This window comes from Acomys minous, assembly GCF_964271855.1.
Source record: "Acomys minous genome assembly, chromosome: 12".
Lineage (NCBI taxonomy): Eukaryota > Metazoa > Chordata > Mammalia > Rodentia > Muridae > Acomys > Acomys minous.
In genome coordinates, this window is record NC_140493.1 from 91,316,900 (window position 1) to 91,339,309 (window position 22,410).

At 42.0% G+C, this 22,410-nt stretch overlaps 1 protein-coding gene across 3 annotated transcripts in view; it reads right to left on the reverse strand.

Annotated features, from left to right (window-relative positions):
• Window positions 1-19,255, reverse strand: part of TOP2A (DNA topoisomerase II alpha) — a 34,027-nt gene extending 14,772 nt beyond the window's left edge. For all 3 annotated transcript variants that reach the window (XM_084803103.1, XM_084803102.1, XM_084803101.1), the window contains exons 1-20: window positions 19,077-19,255; window positions 18,036-18,188; window positions 17,546-17,636; window positions 16,717-16,780; window positions 14,499-14,644; window positions 13,267-13,364; window positions 12,861-13,073; window positions 11,937-12,110; window positions 11,710-11,811; window positions 11,462-11,599; window positions 8,064-8,202; window positions 6,028-6,185; window positions 5,460-5,585; window positions 4,695-4,805; window positions 4,454-4,559; window positions 4,254-4,363; window positions 3,920-4,012; window positions 1,773-1,887; window positions 1,552-1,673; window positions 975-1,123 (exon numbers count right to left, since the gene is read on the reverse strand). In XM_084803103.1, coding sequence (XP_084659229.1) covers window positions 975-1,123; window positions 1,552-1,673; window positions 1,773-1,887; window positions 3,920-4,012; window positions 4,254-4,363; window positions 4,454-4,559; window positions 4,695-4,805; window positions 5,460-5,585; window positions 6,028-6,185; window positions 8,064-8,202; window positions 11,462-11,599; window positions 11,710-11,811; window positions 11,937-12,110; window positions 12,861-13,073; window positions 13,267-13,364; window positions 14,499-14,644; window positions 16,717-16,780; window positions 17,546-17,636; window positions 18,036-18,188; window positions 19,077-19,097 — 2,429 coding nt within the window. In that variant the 5' untranslated portion in view covers window positions 19,098-19,255. The remainder of the gene's footprint in view (window positions 1-974; window positions 1,124-1,551; window positions 1,674-1,772; window positions 1,888-3,919; window positions 4,013-4,253; window positions 4,364-4,453; window positions 4,560-4,694; window positions 4,806-5,459; window positions 5,586-6,027; window positions 6,186-8,063; window positions 8,203-11,461; window positions 11,600-11,709; window positions 11,812-11,936; window positions 12,111-12,860; window positions 13,074-13,266; window positions 13,365-14,498; window positions 14,645-16,716; window positions 16,781-17,545; window positions 17,637-18,035; window positions 18,189-19,076) is intronic.
• Between the last annotated feature and the right edge of the window lie 3,155 nt (window positions 19,256-22,410).

Genomic DNA, 22,410 nt, shown 5'->3' on the forward strand with positions numbered 1-22,410 from the left:
TGCTTATGTGGCAAGCACTGTACTCGGGCCAGCTCTCTAGCTCAAGATAGAGTTTATCTGAACAGAGATAGTAAGAAAAGGGGCGAAAAGATAGCGGGAAACTCAAGGCAGACATCATATAAGGTCTGGTTAGCTAAACTTACTCTGGGCAAGTAGAAGGCTCTGAATCAGTGAACTATTGTTAAAAATTAATTGCTAGCTAGGTAGTGGAAGTGCGCACCTTTAATCCCAGGATTTAGGCAGAGGCAGGAGGATCTCTGAGTTCGAGGCTAGCAGGGTCTACAGAATGAGTTCCAAGATAGGGAAGACTATACAGAGAAGCCCTGTCTTCAAAAACTCAAACAAAAAACCAATCGGTGAGATACTAACTGGAAAGATATAGTGAGGTGAGTACTTACTATTCTCCTAATGGAGAAATAACAGGACTTGCTAATAAACTGGATAAAGCAGTAAGAAAGAGTCAGGGGTGACTTGATTTTAGTCTAGCCCTACATCTGACATTTTCTTTAGGTTAGTTCTGGGTTTGACAGCAGACCTACGTGTTTCTATAGCAGCACCTTACTGATAAGGCTAATCTCAGCCCAAGATTTGGTTTTGGAGGATGTCTGTGTATATTTATTTTTTGGGGGTTAGGAGTTGAGACTAGTAGCAAAACTATGATGTTCCTCCTGCTGGGGTACAGACTTGTACCACTGTTATCTATGCCCATCCTGGAATTATGTTTGGGACACTAATTGTGAGAGGGCAGTCAGATTGGGTTATCTGAGAAGTGAGTATAAGCAGCAGAGAGTCTGATGAAGGAGACGTGGGGTAGTCTAGTGTTTAGGGTGAGAAAGAGTAGAGCACAGAAAAGACAGTGAACAAGGAGAGACCCATCACAGATGTCCAAATGTTTCCAGGACAACGGTTGATAACTGCTGAGGTTGTTGCAAAGGTGAAGAGTGGTGATGCCAAGTCACTAAAAGCAAACTCACCTAAGCATTGTAAAGATGTATCGAGGACTAGCGGAGTCCTTGCCACCATGAAGCCGGGTACCAAACTGACCAATGGGCTGCAAGAGGTTCAAATTATTGCTACCCACAAAATTCTGAGCCAAATTAATAATAGTCATCATCAGTGACATCTGTAGAGGGAAAAGAGAAATCATTAATTTGATTCAAAGATCAAAACAAATGTGTCTGTGTGTGTATTCACTATTACAACTAAGTCACAGTCTTGTAAGGTTTTAAGGTTTAGATGCTTAAAGTGATTTTTCCAATATAAATAGGTGGCAGAACATCACACAAACATGATTTCTAGGTGTCTAAATGTGACTTCATATAGTAATACTAAATCTGAATAAAAATCTATGAACATAACTTTGCAGACAAGAATCTTTACCAGGAATGTTCTTTCTAGTAACAGAACTATTGGTCACAAGGGTAATCCTGTTTTATACTTTAGAAAGGTTGGACCCAACTCTTCTCGGCTACGGATGTATACAGCAGTTTGCACTTGCACCAAATGTGTTGGAGAATAAAGCATTCTGAAAGTGTTAAAGACTGTGTTTACCTCGCCATGGTGGTAAGAGGACATTTCCGCCACTGACCCGGCTAACTGGGCAACCTTTACTTCTCGCTTGTCATTCCGCTTGAAACAAGTAAATAAAACCTTTCTCTGACCTGGTTTCAAACCTTTAAAATGAAAGGACAATAATTAGGATTTTCAATTTAGCAATTTCTGGGTACAAATCACCATTTTATGATAAAACACACTAAGGCATTTGCACTTACCATCTACCATAGATGGGATTGATCTTTCATTATCAGAATTTGAGAACAGGATAAGTTCCTTGTTTATGAAGTCATTATAGGTCAGGTAAGCAGTGGTTTGTCCATATAAATAATCCTAATGGATCAAAGACAGTATTACATAATTTGGTCTTACCAATGATTAATACGAAAATAAAAGCAACCAGAACTACCATTTGTCTGATAGTTCTTCAGTTCTTGAGAAACAATAGGTGAGCCATAAAGTGGTGTACATGCCTTAAAGCCCAGAACTCAGGAGGCAGAGACAAGCAGATCTCTATGAGTTCAAGGCCAGCCTGGTCTCTGAGAGCAAGCTCTAGGACAGCCAAGTCAAACAGAGAAACCTTGTCTTTAAAAAGAAACAATCAGCCAGGTGGTGGTGACACATGCCTTTAATCTCAGCACTTGGGAGGCAGAGGCAAGAGAATCTCTGTGAGATTGAAGCCAGCCTGGTATACATAGCCAATCCAGGACAGACAAGGCTATTACACAGAGAAACTCTGTATCAAAAAACCAATCAGAAAAGAAAAATAAGGGCGTGGTGGTGCAGGCCTTTAATCCCAGCACTGGGGAGGCAGAGGCAGATGGATCGCTGTGAGTTTGAGGCCAGCCTGGTCTACAAAGAGTCCAGGACAGCCAAGACTACACAGAGAAACCCTGTCTCGAAAAACCACCACCAACAAAAAAACAAAACAAAACAAACAAACAAACAAAAAAGAAAAGAAAAAGAAAAATAGTAAGTGTATGAGGTTGCTACTTATATAACATTGCTATGTGTAAAATATTAAACTTTTAGGGGCAAAGGATAGTACTGAGAAATAAACTCAGAGCTTCCTGTACACTGGGCAAGCAATCAATCTCAGCTCTAGCTCTAGACCTTAAAGGTTTTTGTTTTGTGCCAGGTGTTTTGTGCCAGGAAGCAGAGGCATGTGGATCGCCGTGAGTTTGAGCTTGGTCTACAAAGCAAGTCTAGGACAGCCAAAGCTACATAAAGATACCTGGTCTTGGGGGAAAACAAAAACAAAAACAAAACCTTTTTGTTTTGTTGTTTTTTTTGAGCCACACATGGTGTCACACATGTAATCCCAGAACTCAGGGAGATAGAGGCAGGTAGATCTCTGTGAGTTTGAGGCCAGCCTGGTCTATAAAACTAGTCCAGGAAAGCCAAGCCTACACAGAGAAATCCTGTCTTGAAAAAAAAAAAAGATAGAAAAAAACCAGGCCAGCGTGGTGGCACACGCCTTTAATCCCAGCACTTGGGAGGCAGAGGCAGGTAGATCTGAGTTCAAGGCCAGCCTGGTATACAAAGTGAGTCCAGGACTACACAGAGAAACCCTGTCTTGGAAAAAACAAACAAACAAACAAACAAACAAACCCCTCCCTTTCAGACTTATCGTCTAATCCAACTTAGCCAATTGTCACTTACAAATACTTCATACGACACACACAATGGCACGTATAGATGAGTGATCACTAACTGTTTATATCAGCATCAGCATAAACATGTGCGAAATGCCTTGCCTTATAACTATAAGACTATATTGCTGGGCTGGAGAGATGGCTCAGAGGTTAAGAACATTGATGCTCCCCAAGAGGTCTTGAGTTCAATTCCCAGCAACCACATGGTGGTTCACAACCATCTATAATGTGATCTGATGCCCTCTTCTGACATGCAGTTTGTACCTGCAGGCAGAGTACTGTATACATAATAATAAATAAATCTTAAAAAAAAAAAAAAGACTATATTGCCAAGCAGTGGTGGTGCACGTCTTTGGTCCCAGCTAATTCCATCCACTACTGAGGAGGTGTAGGCAGGCAGATATCTCAGTTCAAAACCAGCCTGGTCTACAAAGCGAATTCCAGGATATCCAGGGCTACACAGAGAAACCCTGTCTCAAAAATCCAAAATGAAAAAAAAAAACTATATTATTAGGTAAGAATTTTTTCAGTGTCTTCATACTCTCAGAGGACTACTGTTGTGTATTATAGTTATTACATCAAACTTTTACCAAAAAAACAAACAAAAAACAACAACAACAAAAAAACTATTTAGTAATTTTAATTTGGTGTAACATCGTCTAATAGTCAATTAAATAGCATATTTTGTGGAATATATTTAAAATTCTTACCTCAGGAAGGCCAAGTAACTTCCGCTGTCGCCTATCTTCCATGAAATTAGTTAGCCACTCCTTGCGATCATCCACCTGCTTTTTACTAAAGGCCTATAGACAAGAAGGTGGGAAGATGTCACTGGGACTCAGTGGTTCCAAGTATCTTCTCTATACAAAGAAACAGCAAAAGTCCTGTTTTCTAAAATATCTCGTTCTATCATTAGGAAATGCTTACCAGAAATATTTTATTTCATAAAACATTCTTCTATGGAAATTTAAGTGCTGTAATTGACCAGCTCAGTAGTGACTTCTGAAAGCAAGAGTGTGCATGTGCACTGTGACTCTGACTCACCAAGCTGATTGCAGCAGCATCTTCAGGCCCAGAGTATTTGAATTGAATCCGATGTTTTTTCATATCTGCAAAATATTCCTTAGCTTCCTTTGATGTGCTGGTGCCCAAACCTACAGAGGTAAACAAACAGGGAAGTTACTTCATAAAGCCTTCTGTAACATAATAAAACTGAGACTTTCTATGTGGGTTTCATCACAAACCTTTGTAATATTTGACTTTCCATTTTTTATGATTTGGAGTAGAACGCTTCCATTCTTCAAACTCAGGAATACTGTAGAATGCCATTTCTTGCTTGTTTTTCGACACCTATGGTAAAGAACACATCTCTATGGGTCTGCACACTGTAGGCTCCCCTACATAACATCACATATGCAGAGTTACATGTAAATCCAGTATTGAGCACGGGTCTTTGAGTCTTTTTGCATCTTTGAACATGTATACCTTTACAATGGGAGTGATAAATTCTTCTAGAAAACGATGTCGGAGAAGAGAGGGCCAGTTGTGATGGATAAAATTGATTAGCAAGCCTTTGATATGGGAACCATCTTGGTCCTACAAATATTTGGAAAGACAAAACACAAAGAAATAAAATTATGACTGATTTGGCAATTTCTGAAAAATTCTTCTATGCAAATTTAAAAAGTATTCAAAAGTAAACTTACTTATCTTATACATGTGATTAGTTTATATAAGCTTATCTGATTGGATGTTTATTAGCGATAATGAGTAAAGCTTTCAGTAATATCTTTTTATGGCAGGTAAGTAAGACCTGCTAAGTGAGGTACAGTGCTATGTGCTTGTAGTTTCAGCCACTCTGGGCTCTGGAAGGTAGATAGCTGAGCCCACACATTTGTAACAGTTAAAAAAAAAAAACTGACAAATCAGCTAGGTGTGGTAGCGTATGCCTATAATCCCAGCACTCAGGAGGCAGAGGCAGGTGGATCTGAGTCCAAGGCCAGCTTGGTCTACAAAGTGAGTCCAGGACAGCCAGGACTACACACAGAAACCCTATCTCAAAAAACAAAACAAATAATAAGCTGGGTGTGGTGGCACATGCCTATAATCCCAGCACTCAGGAGGGAGAGGCAGGCAGTTAGAGGCCAGCCTGGTCTACAAATTGAGGCCAGGACAGCCAGGACCCCTAGAGAAAACCTATCTCGAAAAACCAAAGCCAACTAACCAACCAAACAATATGACAAATCTGACCTGATCTGTCATAATCATTATCTTCCCATAGCGAAGAGTTTTCAATGAATCTTCATCTTCATAGTTTTTTTTGTACTGAAGACCCACAATCTTGATGATATTGTTAATTTCAGCATTTTCCATGATCTGAAACACATTTGAAAAGAGCAAAGAGATATAATCCTATATTTTGCTTGAGTGTTTTTGAACCTCAGTATTTTGAATTATTATTCACACTTTAGTGAATCAGGTATGTTAGGATAATGCTCCAAAGTACCCAGACTCCCCTTTCTCATTCTCTTTCTGAGTGTCTGTTGCTAGGAATTGAGACCAGGGCTATTTATATGCCACACACTCACTCTGTTCAAATAACAGTCTAAGACATATTTTAAGATGCCCAGTGAGTGAGGATTCAAGACACAAGCATGGAGTCCTGCATTACAAACTAGATTTAGATTCCATTTCTTCCTTGTAGCCTGTTTGTAGTCCTGGGGATGAAACACAGGCCTCGTGCATACCAGACAAGTACTGTACCACTGAGTTACACTTAGCCCTAGACCCAGAGTCTAGATATAGTGTCATAGCCTACCTGTTTATGAGAAGCTTCTCGCACATTGAGCATTTTTCCTCTAAGAGGGAACACCCCATACTTGTCTCTTCCAACCACACCAAGGCCTGAAACCGCCAGAGTTTTGGCTGAGTCTCCCTCAGTCAGAATAAGTGTACATTCAGTGGAGTTTCGGCTTCCTAAAATATACAAATTTTAGTACATTTAGCTCAATCTCAAACATACTGATGCAGACATATGGTCAATAGCCTGTAGCAATAAAGCAAACTTGTCTTAGGAGTAAAGTGGACCCAACAATTATAAGTAGAAATGTTTTGCCTGCATGTTATATGCGTACCATGGAGGTCAGAAGGGGGTGTTGGATCCCTAAAACTGGAGTTACAGGTGGTATTAGCCATCGTGTGGGTGCTGGGAACCTGAACCTCTGGGTCCTCTGCAAGAACAAGTGTTACTTGCTAAACCAACTCTCCAGCCTCACTCCCTCATAACACATTTTTTCCCCAATTAAGGTTCATAGTAAATTAATACAGCAGTGCACCATATTCTATTATTTTGAGTTATGTGTCTGTGACAGCTTGTGTGTAAGTACAGGTATCTATAGAAGTCAGAGACACTAGAAACCCCCCCTGGAGCTGGAGTCACAGGCAGTTGTGAGCCATGTGTGACACGAGCACTGGGAACCAACTTAGGTCCTCTACAAGACCAATATAAGCTCTTTAAAGCTGAGCCATTGCGCTAAGCTCTATAATTTTACTTTCCACATTTTCAATTAGCAATAGACTGAGAATAGTAAATGGAAAATGCATGCCTGACTTGACAGTTATGCCTGTAAGTAAACCCAGCATTTTAGAGCACGAGACAAGAGGATTGTGTGTTCAAAGCAAGGTCTATAACACAACTCTGTCTCAAAATACTGAAATATGCTGGGTATGGTGGCACATGTCTTTAATCCCAGCACTCTGGGAGATGGATCGTGCTATGAGTTCGAGGCCAGCCTGGTCTACAAAGTGAGTTCAGGACAGGCGAGGCTACACAGAGAAACCCCGTCTCAAAAAAAAAAAAGAAAAATAATTTCTTCAAGTCATCCTCTGACTTGTGCTATACATGTGCTGTAGCGTAACACAATTTAAACAAAACAAAAACAAACAAAAAAAGATTTATTTTATGTATGAGTGCTCCATCTGCATATACACCTATATGCCAGAAGAGGGCATCAGAATCCAGTATTAATGGTTGTGAGCCACCATGTGGTTGCTGGGGATTGAACTCAGGATATCTGGAAGAGCAGGCAGTGCTCTTAACCACTGAGCCATCTTTCCAGCCCCCTAAAAATACAAATTTTTAAAAATTAAAAAAAAAATTCTTTCCTTAAAGTTCAAGAAATAAACAATTCATTAGTTTTGTCTGATGTTTCAAAACCTGATGCGATTCTACCTGAGAAATCAATTATTACTTTGCCCAAAGTGCTCCTACATTATTTGTCTGTTAGTCATTTAGTAGCTTTCTCAGTTATTAGATTGTCTTGGCACCACAGTACTTGAATGCAAATTCAAATATAGTTATGTAGGAAATAAATATAACTTCACACTGCTTATGCTATTCATTTCTCATCATGTAGCTGTGGCTGGCCTAGAACTCACTATATAGGCCAGGCTGTCCTAGAATGCAGAGATCTGCCTGCCTGTGCTGAGGATAAAAGCATATAATACCATGTCTGAACTTATTCCAAGTCTTCCTTCATAGGGAGAATGTAGTAATAAGAAGACATAGTTATTAGAGTGCAAATTACTTTAAAGATTTTTCCCCTCAACGGAGACAGGGTTTCACTGTGTTGCTCTGGCTGTCCTGGAACTCACTCTGTAGACCAGGCTGGCTTTGAGATCTGCCTGCCTCTGCCTCCCCAGTGCTAGGATTAAAGGCGTGCTCCACCACACACAGCAAGAAATTATTTATTTTTGTTTTTTAAAGAAGAGTTATTCTGCTGAACATAAAGTGTTAAAGCCTTAAATACAAATGGTATGCTGCTGCTGCTATTGAAGTAAACATCAAACTTGTACCTGCATCGTTGGCATCATCAAGTTTGGGGATCCCCTTGATTCTGTTATGTTTTACAGCTGAACACTTCTTGTTTAACTGGATTTGGGCCTTAAACTTTACCCAGTTTAGTATGCTTTCAACAATACCACAGCCAATTGCCTTTAAAATAGAAACATTCACATTAGAAAAGATCCAAATATAGACTATATAAGTCCCTAGGAAAACAAACTCAAAAGATCTGGGTGTGTGGCATAACCCTTTGATCCTAGCCCTTGGGAAGCAGAGGCACCTGATCTCTGTGAGGTTTTTTGTTGTTGTTGTTTTGTTTTTTTTTGAGACAGAGTCTCTCTGTGTAGCCTTGGCTGTCCTGGACTCGCTTTGTAGACCAGGCTGGCCTCGAACTCACAGCGATCCGCCTGCCTCTGCCTCCCGAGTGCTGGGATTAAAGGCGTGTGCCACCACGCCCGGCTTGATCTCTGTGAGTTTTAAGACCAGCTTTAGCTATCTAGTGAGATCCAATTTCAAACACTCAAATCAAATAAAAACAAAACTCAAAAATCTCCCATTTCTAGACGAGGTGACATGTAGTAACTGTAGATCTTTCCATGTTAGGCTCTTAGCAGTGAGGAAGCTGTTTTCTCTAGGCTCAATCACTCAGTATTTTCAACGAACTTAGGCTGGGCCTGGCATTGAGCATTTGTTAATGACACAATGGTTAAAATAAGACTGCCGGGCTATGGTGGCGCATGCCTTTAATCCCAGCACTCGGGAGGCAGAGGCAGGCGGGTCGCTGTGAGTTCGAGGCCAGCCTGGTCTACAAAGTGAGTCCAGGACAACCAAAGGCTACACAGAGAAACTCTGTCTCAAAAAGACAAAAACAAACAAACAAAAAATAAGTTAAGACTAGGGAGATGGCTTGTGGCTACAGTGCTTTTTGTACTTGAGAGGTGTGGCAGTCTTCCTCTAATCCCAGCCTTGGAGGAGGAGACAGGATCTTTAGAGCACACTGGCTAGTAAGACTAGTCATACTGGTCAGCTCTAATTTTTTCTTCTTCTTTTTTTTTTAAAAAAAGATTTCTTTATTTATATGCATATATTCCTCTGCCTACATGTACACATGCTGGCCAGAAGAGGGCACTAGATCACTTTATTTATGGTTATGAGTCACCATATGATTGCTGGGAATTGAATTCAGGACCTCTGGAAGAGCAGTCAGTGCTCTTGACCTCTGAGCCATCTCTTCTGCCGTTTTTTGTTTTTTTTAAGACAGGGTTTCTCTGTGTAGACCAGGCTAGCCTTGAACTCACAGTGATCTGCCTGCCTCTGCCTCCCGAGCTGGGATTAAAGGGTGTGACTCCATGTCTGGCCCAGCTCTAAGTTTTATTGAGAGACCTTGCCTCATTAAATTAGGTGGAAGAATGATCCAGGATAACTCTCAAGGACAACCCCAGGATTGCACATCTCTCTCACACATATGCCGACACAAATAAAACATGCACACATATGCACATAAAAATAGACAAGAAAACAAACAAGTCATGTCTGTGCTCTCATGTAGTTAAAGGTATACCATGGAAGACAGAAATAAGAAATTACAAGTGGTACATGCTTTTAATCCGAGCACTTGGGAGGCAGATCTCTGAGTTAGAGGCCAGCCTGGTCTACATAGCCAGTTTCAGGACCGCCAAGGCTACACAGAGAAACCCTGTCTCAGGGGGGAAAAAATGAAATTAAGAAATTACAAGTGTGATGAGCTTTGATTGAGAAGTTTGCTATGTAATAATAATGTAAGTTCAATACTATACTGGAATTATCTCAGCTGAAAGAGAAGAATATAAAAGCTTTCAATAGGCAAGGGAATTTGGATTTTCCCTAAGTGGAAGATACTATAGGATTTCAAGAGTAAAACCAGAAATCTCAGTCAAGAGCATTCACTGTGGAGCGTAAGGCTGGAAGCAACAGATAAGTTTCATTTCAGGAAGAACAGATAATAGTTGGAGGTTAATGAATTATCTAACAGATTTTCCTTACTGGCTAGATTAGAGGAAGCTCCTACTTTTATTTTTTGGTTTTTTAAGACAGGGCTCCTCTGTGTAACAACTCTGTTTGTCCTGGAACTCTATCTGTACTCCATGCTGACCTCAAGCTCACAGAGATCTGCCTGCTTCTGCCTCCCAAGTGCTGGGATTAAAGTGTGCGCCACCACCATCCAGTTTTTTAATCCTTTTTTTTTTTTAAAGACAGGGTTTCTCTGTGTAGCCTTGGCTGTCCTAGACTCACTTTGTAGACCAGGCTGGCCTCGAACTCAGTGATCTGCCTGCCTCTGCGAGTGCTGGGATTAAAGGCGTGTGCCACCATGCCTGGCCTTTTGTGTACTTTTAAACTAACAAATTTTGTTTGACAGGGAGTAGAGGTTCTCATAATAGGTTAAATACTGGATAACTAGCTTAATTTGCATGGTTTGGGAAAATCCAGGCAAGCTGATGGTTAAGAATGGTGAAGCTGTGAGATTAGGGTCAGGCATGCTGATGTACCACTTAACTGTAGCACTCATGATAGGAAGGTCTCGAGTTAGAGGCCTGTATGGGCTACAGAGCTAGACCCTGTTGTAACAACAGTAAAATACAGACTGAAAAGGTATACAGGCTATTTTTGTGTGTCAACTTGACAAAGTTGGAGTCATCAGAGAGGAAGGAGCCTCAGTTGAGAAAATGCCTCTATGAGATCCCACCGTAAGGCATTTCTCAATTAGCGATCAATAGGGGCGATCCCAGCCCATGGTAGATGGTGCCATCCCTGGGCTGGTGGTCTGGGGTTCTATAAGGCACACTAAGCAAGCCACTGGGAAGCAAACCAGTAAGCAGCACCCTCTGTGGCCTTTGGATCAGCTCCTGCCTCGTGTTCCAGTCCTACTTGAGTTGCTGTCCTGACTTTCTCCTGTTTGACTATGATCTGGAAATGTAAAGCCAAATAAACCCTTTCCTCCCCAACTTGCTTTATCATGTTGGTTTTGCCACAGCAATAGAAATCCCAACTAAGACAAGTTGGTAAGGGGGTGGTGGTGGTTTTGCTGTGATAGGCCTGCCCATGTTTGTTTGGAGGAAGAGTTGCCATGGTCATGGTGTCTCTTTACAGCAATAAAACCCAAACTAAGAAGTTCTGAAGATGGGGCTGAAGAAATGGTTCTGTGGTTAAGAGCACCGTCTGCTCGTTCAAAGGACCCTGGTTCAATTGCCAGCACCCACATGGCAGCTCACAACTGTCTAATTCCAGTGCCAAGGGATCTGACACCCCTACACCAAAGCATAAAATTAAAAAGTTCTGAAGAAGGATAGTTCGGCAGGCAATGTGTTTCTGCAGATCAGAGGACAGTGAAAAATAAAGACATTTCTATTTTAATTTCCATGTAAGTACTCACAGCTTTGATGAATTTTTCGCTTAATTGACATGTTGATCCAAAACTCTTGGCTTGTAAAGTCATGTTTTCTTTTGTTTGAGAGTCAAAAGTTGGGTTTTCAATTAAGGAATTTACAAAAATCCACATGTGATTTTTCACCTGTAATAAAAGTTGATACAGTCACCAGAATGCCTTCCTGCCTCACCCCGTCTGCACCCCAGCTCCTTTCACCTTTGGCTCTAGAAGAGAAAGCTAATCAAGCGTCCTACCTGGTGTGCCTTCACGGCAACCCCACCCTTGTTCTTCTTCTTCACTACATCGACAAGTTTACTCACAATCTGATCAGCCACATAATCAACATGTCTGCCACCCTAAAGAAAAAAAAACACTGCTTTAAAACTCAAAATTATAACTGTAAACATAATTTAGACATTTAAGTCCATTTTATATTATACAGTAAAACAAAACCAAACCAAACAAAACCCTCAAAAATTACCTTGGAAGTAGCAATGCTATTGACGAAGCTAATTTGCTGAAAGCCCTTCTCACTCATTGTTAGGCACACTTCCCACCTGTCGTTGACTTGCTCATGTACTACTTTCAGTGCGTTACCAGTTTCATCTACCTTATCCTTCAAATACATATCCACATAACTACGGAACCCTTTTACCTGGGTAGGAATTAAAGAAAGTAGTGTTAAAATAACGAGAAATTTAAACAAAGAAACAAGTAACAATGGAAAAAAGAATCAGTAATAGACTATGGGAGGGCTGAAGAGCTGGGACTGTGATTGAAAGTACTTATTACTCTCGCAGAGAACAAGCATTTAGGTCTTAGCATCCACACAGAAGTTCACAACTATCTCTAACTCCAGTCCCAAGGGATCTGATGACCTCTTCTGACCTTCTTGGGCACCAGGCATACATGGGATGCACAGATATACATTCACAGACATAACATACACTTAAAATAAATAAAATATGAGGGTTAAAATCTTACTTTCAAACTTTAGATTATGTGTGAGAGATAGGAGAGTAGCAGGAACATCCCTGTGAGTACAAGGCCAGCCAGAGCTATATAATGACAGCCTGTCTCAGAAACAAGAGATTCTTTCACTAAGTTTAAAATGAGATTTTGTTTTGTTTGTTTTTCAAGACAGGGATTCTCTTGTGTAGCCTTGACTGTCCTAGATTCGCTTTGTAGACCACACTGGCCTTGAACTCACAGAGATCCATCTGCCTCTGCCTCCCTACTGCTGGGATTAGAGGTGTGTGCCACATAAGATGATTTTTTTTAAAGCTGTACTACTCAGGAACTTATGATTTATGAGAAGTTATAAGAAACATACGTGGAAAACAAATTCTGCATTTGATAATGATCAAAATTTCTTTGCAGCCTTAATACACAGAGAAATACTCACTGGTAGCTTATTTCCATTAAGAAAAACTTTGACATCTTTAGTGGAACCAGCAATGTCATATGCTCGTCTAACCATCAGTGCCACAATATCTTTGTCCAAGCTCTGCATTTTAAACTTAGATAAGTCAGGCTGGAAAGTGATGCATGTGTAGTCTTCTCCACTAAAGGGCTTGAGCTCCATGTTGCCGGCTCTCCCCATGTTATCCATCCATGTCTACGGCAGTCAAAGACAGGAAAGATGAAAAAGCCAATTCATTTCACAAACTAGAAGCAAATAATTTAAGTGCATTGGTTCTGGAAAATAATTTTTGTAGCATATAAATTATTAAAGTTAGCCGAACATTAATGCCATTATAAATGACTATACTACAATTTAAGGACATGTCACACGATACCTATTTACTTACCTGTTTGAACATTTTCTTGTACTCTTTACTGGCTGTTTCCACAGTAAATTTGGTGCTGAATATGTTACACAGTTTGGCTCCATAGCCATTTCGACCACCTGGACAAGTAAACATATAACAACATTTTATTATTCAACTAAATTTCTTATGTTTATTTACTTTTTAAAAAAAATATGGAACGCTTCACGAATTTGCGTGTCATCCATGCGCAGGGGCCATGCTAATCTTCTCTGTATCGTTCCAATTTTAGTATATGTGCTGCCAAAGTAAGCACTTATTTACTTTTTTGAGTACTAAAATGGAACCTAGTCTTGCCCATGCCAGGCAAAAATCCACCACTGAGCCGTATCTCCTGAGCTCATGCTCAGCTTTTAGTATTTTTGGGGTCTCCCCCTCCTCAGGAAATGAGGGTTGTGCCTGCATGTGCATGCAGTGCCCACATAAGTCTAAAGAGAGTGTCTGATCTCCTAGAACTGCAGTTACAGACAGTTGTGAAGCACATCAGGGTACTGGGAACTGAACCTGGCAAATGCTCTAATAGGAGAGGCATTTCTCCAAGTTCTTCAGGGTTCCTAATTTCTGGCAAAGCTATTAAGTGTATAGCTTATTTTACTTATTAGTCAATTTCCTCCTATGTCTCCTTTGTTTGGTTTTTAAAAATTTTTTTTTTTTTTTTTTTAGGTTTTTCAAGACAGGGTTTCTCTGTGCAGCTTGGCTGTCCAGGACTTGTTTTTGTAGACCAGGCTGGCCTCGAACTCAGAGCAATGCACTGTCTCTGCCTCCTGAGTGCTGGGATTAAAGGCGTGCACCACCACCCCCAGCTTCTCCCTTGGTTTTTTGAGATATCTGTGTAGCCTTCCCTGTCCTAGAATTCTAGGCCACTCAGAGCTACAGTAAGAGCCTCTGCCTCCAGAGTGCTGGGATTACAGGCGTGAGTACCATATCCAGCGTATTCTCATACTAAACATCTTAATTGAACTCTTAAGTGTGTTGCCTGAATGTGTGTCAGTGCACCGTGGGCATGCCTGGCCCCACAGAGGTTAGCTGCCCTGCAACTGTAGTTTCAAGGTGTAGGTGCTCACAACTAAACCCAACCCTCTGCAAGAGAAGCCAGTTCTCTTAATCACCGAGCTACCTCCCTATCCCCATATTTTTAATCCAGATATCACGGACAGTTATTTTAAAAATGTGTTCTTTTCAGCAACAAATATTATTTTCTATCGATACTGTACCTGTTACCTTCTTTTCATCATCGTCATAGTTACTAGAGGTTAAGAGCTGTCCAAATATGAGAGCTGGGACATACATTTTCTCAACTTTGTGTTCAACAACAGGAATTCCTTTTCCATTATTCCATATACTAATTAAATTATTTTCTCTGAGAAAAGATGCAAAATCTTATTATACAACAAATATTAAACTGATGCTTAATATTGAAAAATAAATGACATAAATCTACAAGCCCCAGTTTTATTGTGACTCCCTCTGAAGCTAGCATGGTCAATCTTTTCCTAATATTCCTGAAATAGCATCCAGGGTTGGGAACAGAAACCTTTTCCAACACCTGGGTAGACACTGATAGTGTTGAAAAAACATAAAATTTAAAAATATTAGGATAAACAAAAGAAAATTAATTATGCTCAACTGAAAGTACAAAATCAGGAAATAATACCATTTTCAAGAGGATCACCTGTATGTTCCTACTCCCTTTAGTTTTTCCACCTAATAAAGCACACTGAAAAGCGTTAAGTGTTTTGGAGGGAGACCAATGTTTTTAAAAAGTAGTGTATCCCCTAATCAGTTTCCTTTGCTCCAGTAAATAACCTCCCACTTATATTCAGCAAGAAACTCTAACCTGACTCAACACAGTAAGCCAAACATAAAAGACACAAAAGCAGACAGGCTTGTATGCTGGCTGGTTTTTGTGTCAACTTAACTCAGGCCACGCTCATCTGGGAAGGGTAAACCTCAAGTGAAAAAGTTCCCCCAGCACACTGGCCTGTAGGCAGACTGCAGTGCACACTACTGGGATGTACTGGGTGAAGGTGTGTCTCTGTATGTTCAGGTGTCAATTCTGTACTGGTAGAGAGATGTGGCCCATCTCAGCCCTCATATTCAGTTTCTGTCTCCATGTTCTTGTCTTATACCCCTGTCCTGACATCCCTTACTGACGGCGTGTGACCTGAGTATTCTATGAAGAAATAAATGGTTTTCTTAAAAGAAAAAAAAATTGGTATCAAGTCCTGAAGTGCTTTCAAGTACATAGTCATCACTAACAATATACCCCACAACAGCCTTAAACATGGTTTATGTTAACTCTGATCAGGTAATAAATGTGAACCAAGCATCCTAGCCACCCCACAAAGGAACACTAGCATTTAAAACCAGAAATGTAGGGGCTGGAGAGATGGCTCAGAGGTTAAGAGCACTGACTGCTCTTCCAGAGGCCCTGAGTTCAATTCCCAGCAACCACATGGTGGCTCATAACCATCTATAATGTGATCTGATCTAACATCCTCTTCTGGCCTGCAGGTGTACATGCAGACAGAGCACTGTATACATAATAAAACAAAAAACAAAAAACAAAACCAGAAATGAAAACCCAAATTATTCTCTACTACCACCTACTGGTTTGCTGTTTCAATAGCATCATCAAAGAAACAAAACCCCAGAAACCTTCTAGACTTTTAGATGGATCTATTATTGCAAATGCTAGCTGAACTGCTTCCCTATATCAAACAAGAATGTAAGATTAAGTACCATATTTATAAATTATTTTTAAATAGCTCAGAACAAATATGGAAATTTGTTTTGAGACAGGGCCTCATCATGCAATTCTAATTGGCCTGGATCTTGCAAAAACCCGTCTGCCTCTTCTGTGCTAGGTGCATGCCACCCCGCCACATCTGGGGAAAGGCTTTTTCCTGTAGCGCTATGGTTCAAACCATGGACTGCACACATGCTCCCACCAAGATACAATCTCAGTCCCTTTAAAACTGTTATTTTGGAGCCGGGCATGGTGGCGCACACCTTTAATCCCAGCACTCGGGAGGCAGAGGTAGGCGGATCGCTGTGAGTTTGAGGCCAGCCTGGACTACAAAGTGAGTCTAGGACAGCCAAGACTACACAGAGAAATCCTGTCTCGAAAAACCAGGGGGGGCGGGGGAAGCTATCTTCACTAGTAATCAAAGCAAAGTACAACAAATAACATGAGCTTTTTAAAAATTTTTATTTATTATATTTATTATTATGAATACAGTGCTCTGCCTGTATATACACCCACAGGCCAGAAGAGGGCATCAGATTACATTATAGATGGATGAAAGCCACCATGTGGTTGCTGGGAATTGAACTCAGGACCTCTAGAGGAGCAGACAGTGCTCTTAACCACTGAGCCATCTCTCCAGCCCAAATAACATGAGCTTTACCAAACAAAAATCTGCTACTTACGGATCAATTGTGACTCTAATACAAGACATTTTTGGATCCCTTTGTTTGTTATCCGCAGCATTAACTGTAAAAAAATAAAATATACACTCAGAAGACTTTAAAGCACTTTACAATAGCTATATAATATAAAAAAATATTCACTAGTAACAAAGGAATACCATTGTGTTTACAGCAATTTTTCTTGAGACAGAAGTACACGTATTTCATGCTGACTTTGAACTCGCCACATGGTCAAGAATAACTATGAACATTTTTTAAAGTGCTATATTTTTTAAACAAAGATTTATTTATTTATTATGTATATAGTGTTTTGCCTGCATATAGACCTGAACCCCAGAAGGCACCAGATCTCATTATAGATGTTTGTGAGCCACCATGTGGTTGCTGGGAATTGAACTCAGGACCTTTGAAAGAGCAGCCAGTAAGTGTTCTGAATCTCTGTGCCTCTATAGCCTAACCCTGAACTTTTGATTTACTGTATCTACCCCCCTAGGGCTAGAATTAGCACTTCACTATTATAGAAAGTTTTGTTCATAGTATTGTTTCCAGAGAAAAACCTTAATTTTCTGGACTTTATAAAACTGTTTCACTTTTTAATTTTTTTAAGGCAGGGTCTAACTAGCCTGGAATTCACTATGTAGACCGATAGTCTGCCTCTCCTTCTAAGTGCTGGGATTAAAGGCGTGAGCTGCCACATCCAGCCTGACTGCCTCACTTTTGACCACTAACTACAAAATGGCAGAAGCAGGAATTATGTCTGCTAAGGGTTTGGTCTGAACGGTATTTAGGAACATGACCAGTAGATCTTTATATAAAAGTATTTACTTACCTAGAATCTCATCAAAGATTTTATACAAACCAGGAACAAAAGTGACTTCCCTATAGTTAATGCCAACCTCTTCATCGTAAACCCACATTTGCTAGAAAAAGCCAAGAAGGTTATTCTTATTTATTTATTGTTTTGTCATTAATACTTAGTCCTTTCTTTTTTCAGATAGTCTCATTACACACACACACACACACACACACACACACACACACACACACACACACACACACACGGACTGGCCAGAAACTGACTACATAGACCAGTCTAGCCTTATACTCAGAGATCCACCTGCCTCTGCTGCCCGAGTGCTGAGATTAAAGGCGTGGGCCAACACTTCCTGAAGTAAAGTCATCTTGAATAAATGTTGAAACACACACACACATCTGTGCTGACTCAGTAAGTGAAGTAAGAACCATTAATCTGAAAAAAACAAAAAAAAAACAAGCCCTCCAACAATAAAGTAACTGCACTTAACTAGTTTGGTTTTTACCTGGGTCACTAACTCCACAGAGCCAATGTAGGTATCTGGGCGCAGCAATATATGTTCCAATTGTGTTTTTTTCTGGTAGATCCTTTCAATAGACAGTCTTTTCTTGGCATCTTCATTTTTCTTCTTGTTTATTTGCATATTTTCATTTACAGGCTAGTCATGAGAGGAAGAAAAAGACACCTGACTTTTAACTAAGTTTATCAGAGATGATCAACAAAATAGCTACAACACCAATGAACTCAGCACACTATATCACAATCTGTCGTCTGGGTAGTTTACATAGAAACAATTCAATTAGAATTGTTATGTCTGTGCAGTGCTGGGAATGGAACCCAAGGCCTTGCACACACATGCTAGGCACTCGGGAGCAGCTGCCATCTACCGCCTTACCCGACTAGGTCTGGCCACAGGTGTCCATTGAAATAGGTATTTTTATTTCAGCAAGTGTAGAGATATGTTTACGTCATCGACAGACTATACTTAGCTTCTCTCATCTAACCGGGAGAATATTTACTGAGTGGCCCACAGAGGCTCCAAACGGTTTTAACAGATGGTGTTTATTCAGCCGGCGGCAGCTGGGATGCCAGCGAGGCAAAACCCTCGGCCACACTCACACGCTGAAACAAGCCACTCTCTGAGCTCCTCGGTGGGAACTGTGTTATGCACATCAACCAGGGGACAAAAAAAAAAGGGGGGGGGGGACACATCACATGCCACTTGGAGGTCACGGATTTAATCACATGCCACTTGGAGGTCACGCAAGGTCCATGTGGACCACAGGGACGGGTTGATGCTGCCCCCGCTATCACACAACACGCAGGGAGCCAGTTTACACGATAGCTGTCACCTCGCAAGCCGCTTCGCCCCGTCTGTCCACGACCCCTCAAGGCCCAGGCGATGGGGACGACTGTGTCCCAGCCAGTCGCGCCGGCCCGCCCGCCCGCCAGCCCTCGGCCCCCGGAGCCTCAACCCTCGCCGCCAGCCACGAACGCAGAGGCCGCCTAAAGGCTCAAGCCACCCGGGCCCGGCCGCGAGCTGTACCTGCAGCGGTGACAACTCCATGGTGACGGTTCTGAAGGGGCTCGAGAAGCCCCAAGGCGACAAAAACCAATGGGGAAACACGAGGTGACCCGGGGACCAAAACGCTCCTTCTATCGGCGCACGGCGGTTAGGGTAGCTTCCCTTGTTTCTTGTGAACCTTCGTCTAGCCCGCTCAAATCAGAGGAACCAATCACGGGCTCTCTCTCACCGGCTCCGTTTAGAGCAGCCAATCGTAGACGGTCTTTTATTCGCTTGGCGCGCCTGACGAGGCGGCCTTTTCGAACGAACCAATTAGGTAAGGGAGGCGGACTCTCCAAAATGGACCAATAGCAGCGGTAGCGGGGATTGACGGAAAATTTGACCAATGAGAAAGATCCATGTGCTCAGCGCGGAATACTCGGGAAAGAGAAGGCATTTTGGAAGTGTAACGCGGTTGCCTCAGCCGTCTGCCTGAATAAAATGAAGAAATGGACGCCCATTCTTTATTTTAGATTCGTTAAAATTACAAATTCGAGTTCGAGGCCAGCCTGGTCTTCACAGCGAGTCCAGGACAGCCAAGGCTACACAGAAAAACCCTGTCTCGAAAAAAACAAAAAAACAAACAAAAAATTACAGAAATTCTCTCTTGAGTCTATTGTAGGTAGCGATAAGAATGGGAATCCCGTGCCCCGTCCCCGTCCCCCTCGCCGCCTGTTTTTTTTTCCCAGATAGGGTTTCTCTGCCTCTGGCTGTATAGACCAGGCTGGCCTCGAACTAAGATGCGCCTGCAACACCACGTCCAACGGTCTTTGTTTGTTTCCTTTTTTTTTTTTTTTTTTGGTTTGTTTGTTTGTTTTTATTGTTCGAGACAGGGTTTTTTGTGTAGCCTTGGCTGTCCTGGACTCGCTTTGTCTCCACCTCCCCTGTCCATCTGTCCAGTGTTAGGAGCTTTAAAGTCTCCCAACAAGTTCAGTTTGATCATGACAGTCTATTCTAAAACCCCCCCAAACAAGCCAGCATGGTGACACACGCCTTTAATCCTAGCACAGGATGCGGGCAGGGAGCAGGCAGAGGCATGTGGATCTCGGGGCCAGCCTCTTCTACAAAGCCAGTCCAGGACAACCAGGACTCTTACACAGAGAAACTCTGTCTCAAATTAATTAATTAATTAATTAATTTTTCCCCCTGAGACAGGGTCTGTGTTAGCCTTGGCTGTCCTAGACTCATTTTGTAGACCAGGCTGGCCTCGAACTCACAGTGATCCGCCTGCCTCTGCCTCCTGAGTGCTGGGATTAAAGACGTGGGCAGTTATGAGTATGAGGCAGTTAAAGGTGCTGGGTGTGGTGGCACACACCTTTAATCCCAGCACTCGGGAGGCAGAAGCAGGCAGATCTCTGTGAGTTCGAGGCCAGCCTCGTCTATAAAATGAGGTCAGGACAGCCAAAGCTACACAGAGAAACCCTGTCTTGAAAAAACAAAAACAAACAAACAACAACAACAAAAAAACTGAGTCAGTTAAAGGTGACTTTGAATAGAAAGAGCCTAAGTGATAGTAGTTGCTTCCGAGCATGATGAGCGTTGTATATGTGTCTCAAATATTAACAATACCAGCAATTATTTAATAAAGAAAAACAGTATTTTAAATAAAACACCATTTCTAGTTAGAAATAATTTGACAAGGTGAAATTTTTAAAATGGCCACTATCCCAGTACTCAGGAGGCAGAGGCAGGGGGATCTCTGTGAGTTCGAGGATAGCCTGGTCTACGAAGCAAGTCCAGGGCAGCCGGGACTACAAGAGAAACCCTGTCTCAGAAACCCTGCCCCAAAAGTTTGCCACTATTAACCTTAAATGACCTTACCTTGTATTAGAAAACATGACAATACATATTTTTGTCACCATCAAATTGTTATACCTACACTCCAAGAGTGTATAGTAAATATATTTTATAATATCAGGCTGTGTGAATAAGACAATTCAGTTTTCAGCTGTATTTAAAAAAAAAAAAAAAAAAAGCAAGACCAGCAGTGCTTTTAACACTCAGCCATCTCTCCAGGCCCCATCTAGTCCTTCTCAATGGTCCTACAGAGTGAATTGGGGGACTGGATCATTGTTTTACAGATGTCAAGACTGAGGTCGACCTCATGGAAGAGGGAAGCTCCCAGTGCACTGCAGGTAAGGACAGAGCCGGGCTTGTGACCCTTGGCTCTGACAGCAGGACTCAGGGTTGTCACTCTCACAGCCTGTGCAGACAAATCTGGGAGCAGAGATGTCTCTGTCGTTGGGCCTCTGGGTCCCCTCTAGTGTAGGGCACCCAGTGACTGGGTAGGATGAGGATCTGACTGCACAGACTTTGAAATTTTGCTAACCCCAAACCTCAAGTCCCTGACGGAACAAGGCCAGGCTTCAGGAGCGAAGAGAGGGGCTACACGATTACGGGGTTTGGGCACAAAAGGCCCTGTTTCTGGGGCCACATAGTCCTGTCCTTCTGCCCTTAACCTGCCAATCCCCACCAGTCAGTCAGGTTTCAGAGTACGCCTTCTTCTCTTAGGCCAAGACTGCAGCCAAAGAGACTCCTGGTGTGAAAGGTGGGGAAGGTGTGCTGGGGCTTCTCTCACTGAGATCCTGCCTTCCCACAGCTGGAGTTGCCTCTTGGTCCCAGGGCTGTGTCTTCAGCACCCGGACTGAGAATATCAGAACTGTCATGTTGGCTCTACAGCTGCTCCTGGGGACAGCACATCAACCTTGAACACAGAGGTCTATGCCAATGCACCCAGAGGGGTGGGGGCTTAGCACTAGCAGCATTGCTCAATGCGGAAGAGACTGCTAGGTTTGAGGAAACCTAAGGCTGTGGGCACCTCTGTTTGTGTATGTATGTGTGTGTGTGTATGTGTGTCCATGTGCATGCAAGTGCATGTGTATGTCCATGTGCATGCATATGTATGTATGTATGTATGTATGTATGTATGTACGTACGTACGTATGTATGTATATGGGTCAAAGTCTGGGTGTGGATGGAGTATAAGCTCCCTTGTCTCACAAATAGGTTTAAATCATTTAATTGCATGTGGCCTTAGGCCAATCTTTTTACTGCCTGGAGCTCTATCTATATCAGGCGTTTATAGGTTACCATGGTAACTAACGATCACAATGGCTAATGTGCTGACACCGCCCCTGCCAGACATAGTGTTAAGTGAGCACTGTCCCTACAGCTTTGCCCAGTCCTCTCAGGCTGGGCTGACGCTATCCCTTAACTACAGCTGAGGGCATTTGAGGACAGAGGGAAGATGGTACTTTGCCAAATCTCAGAGCTAGTTAATAGCAAATCCAGGAACCACTTTAGGCGTTTTGGCTTC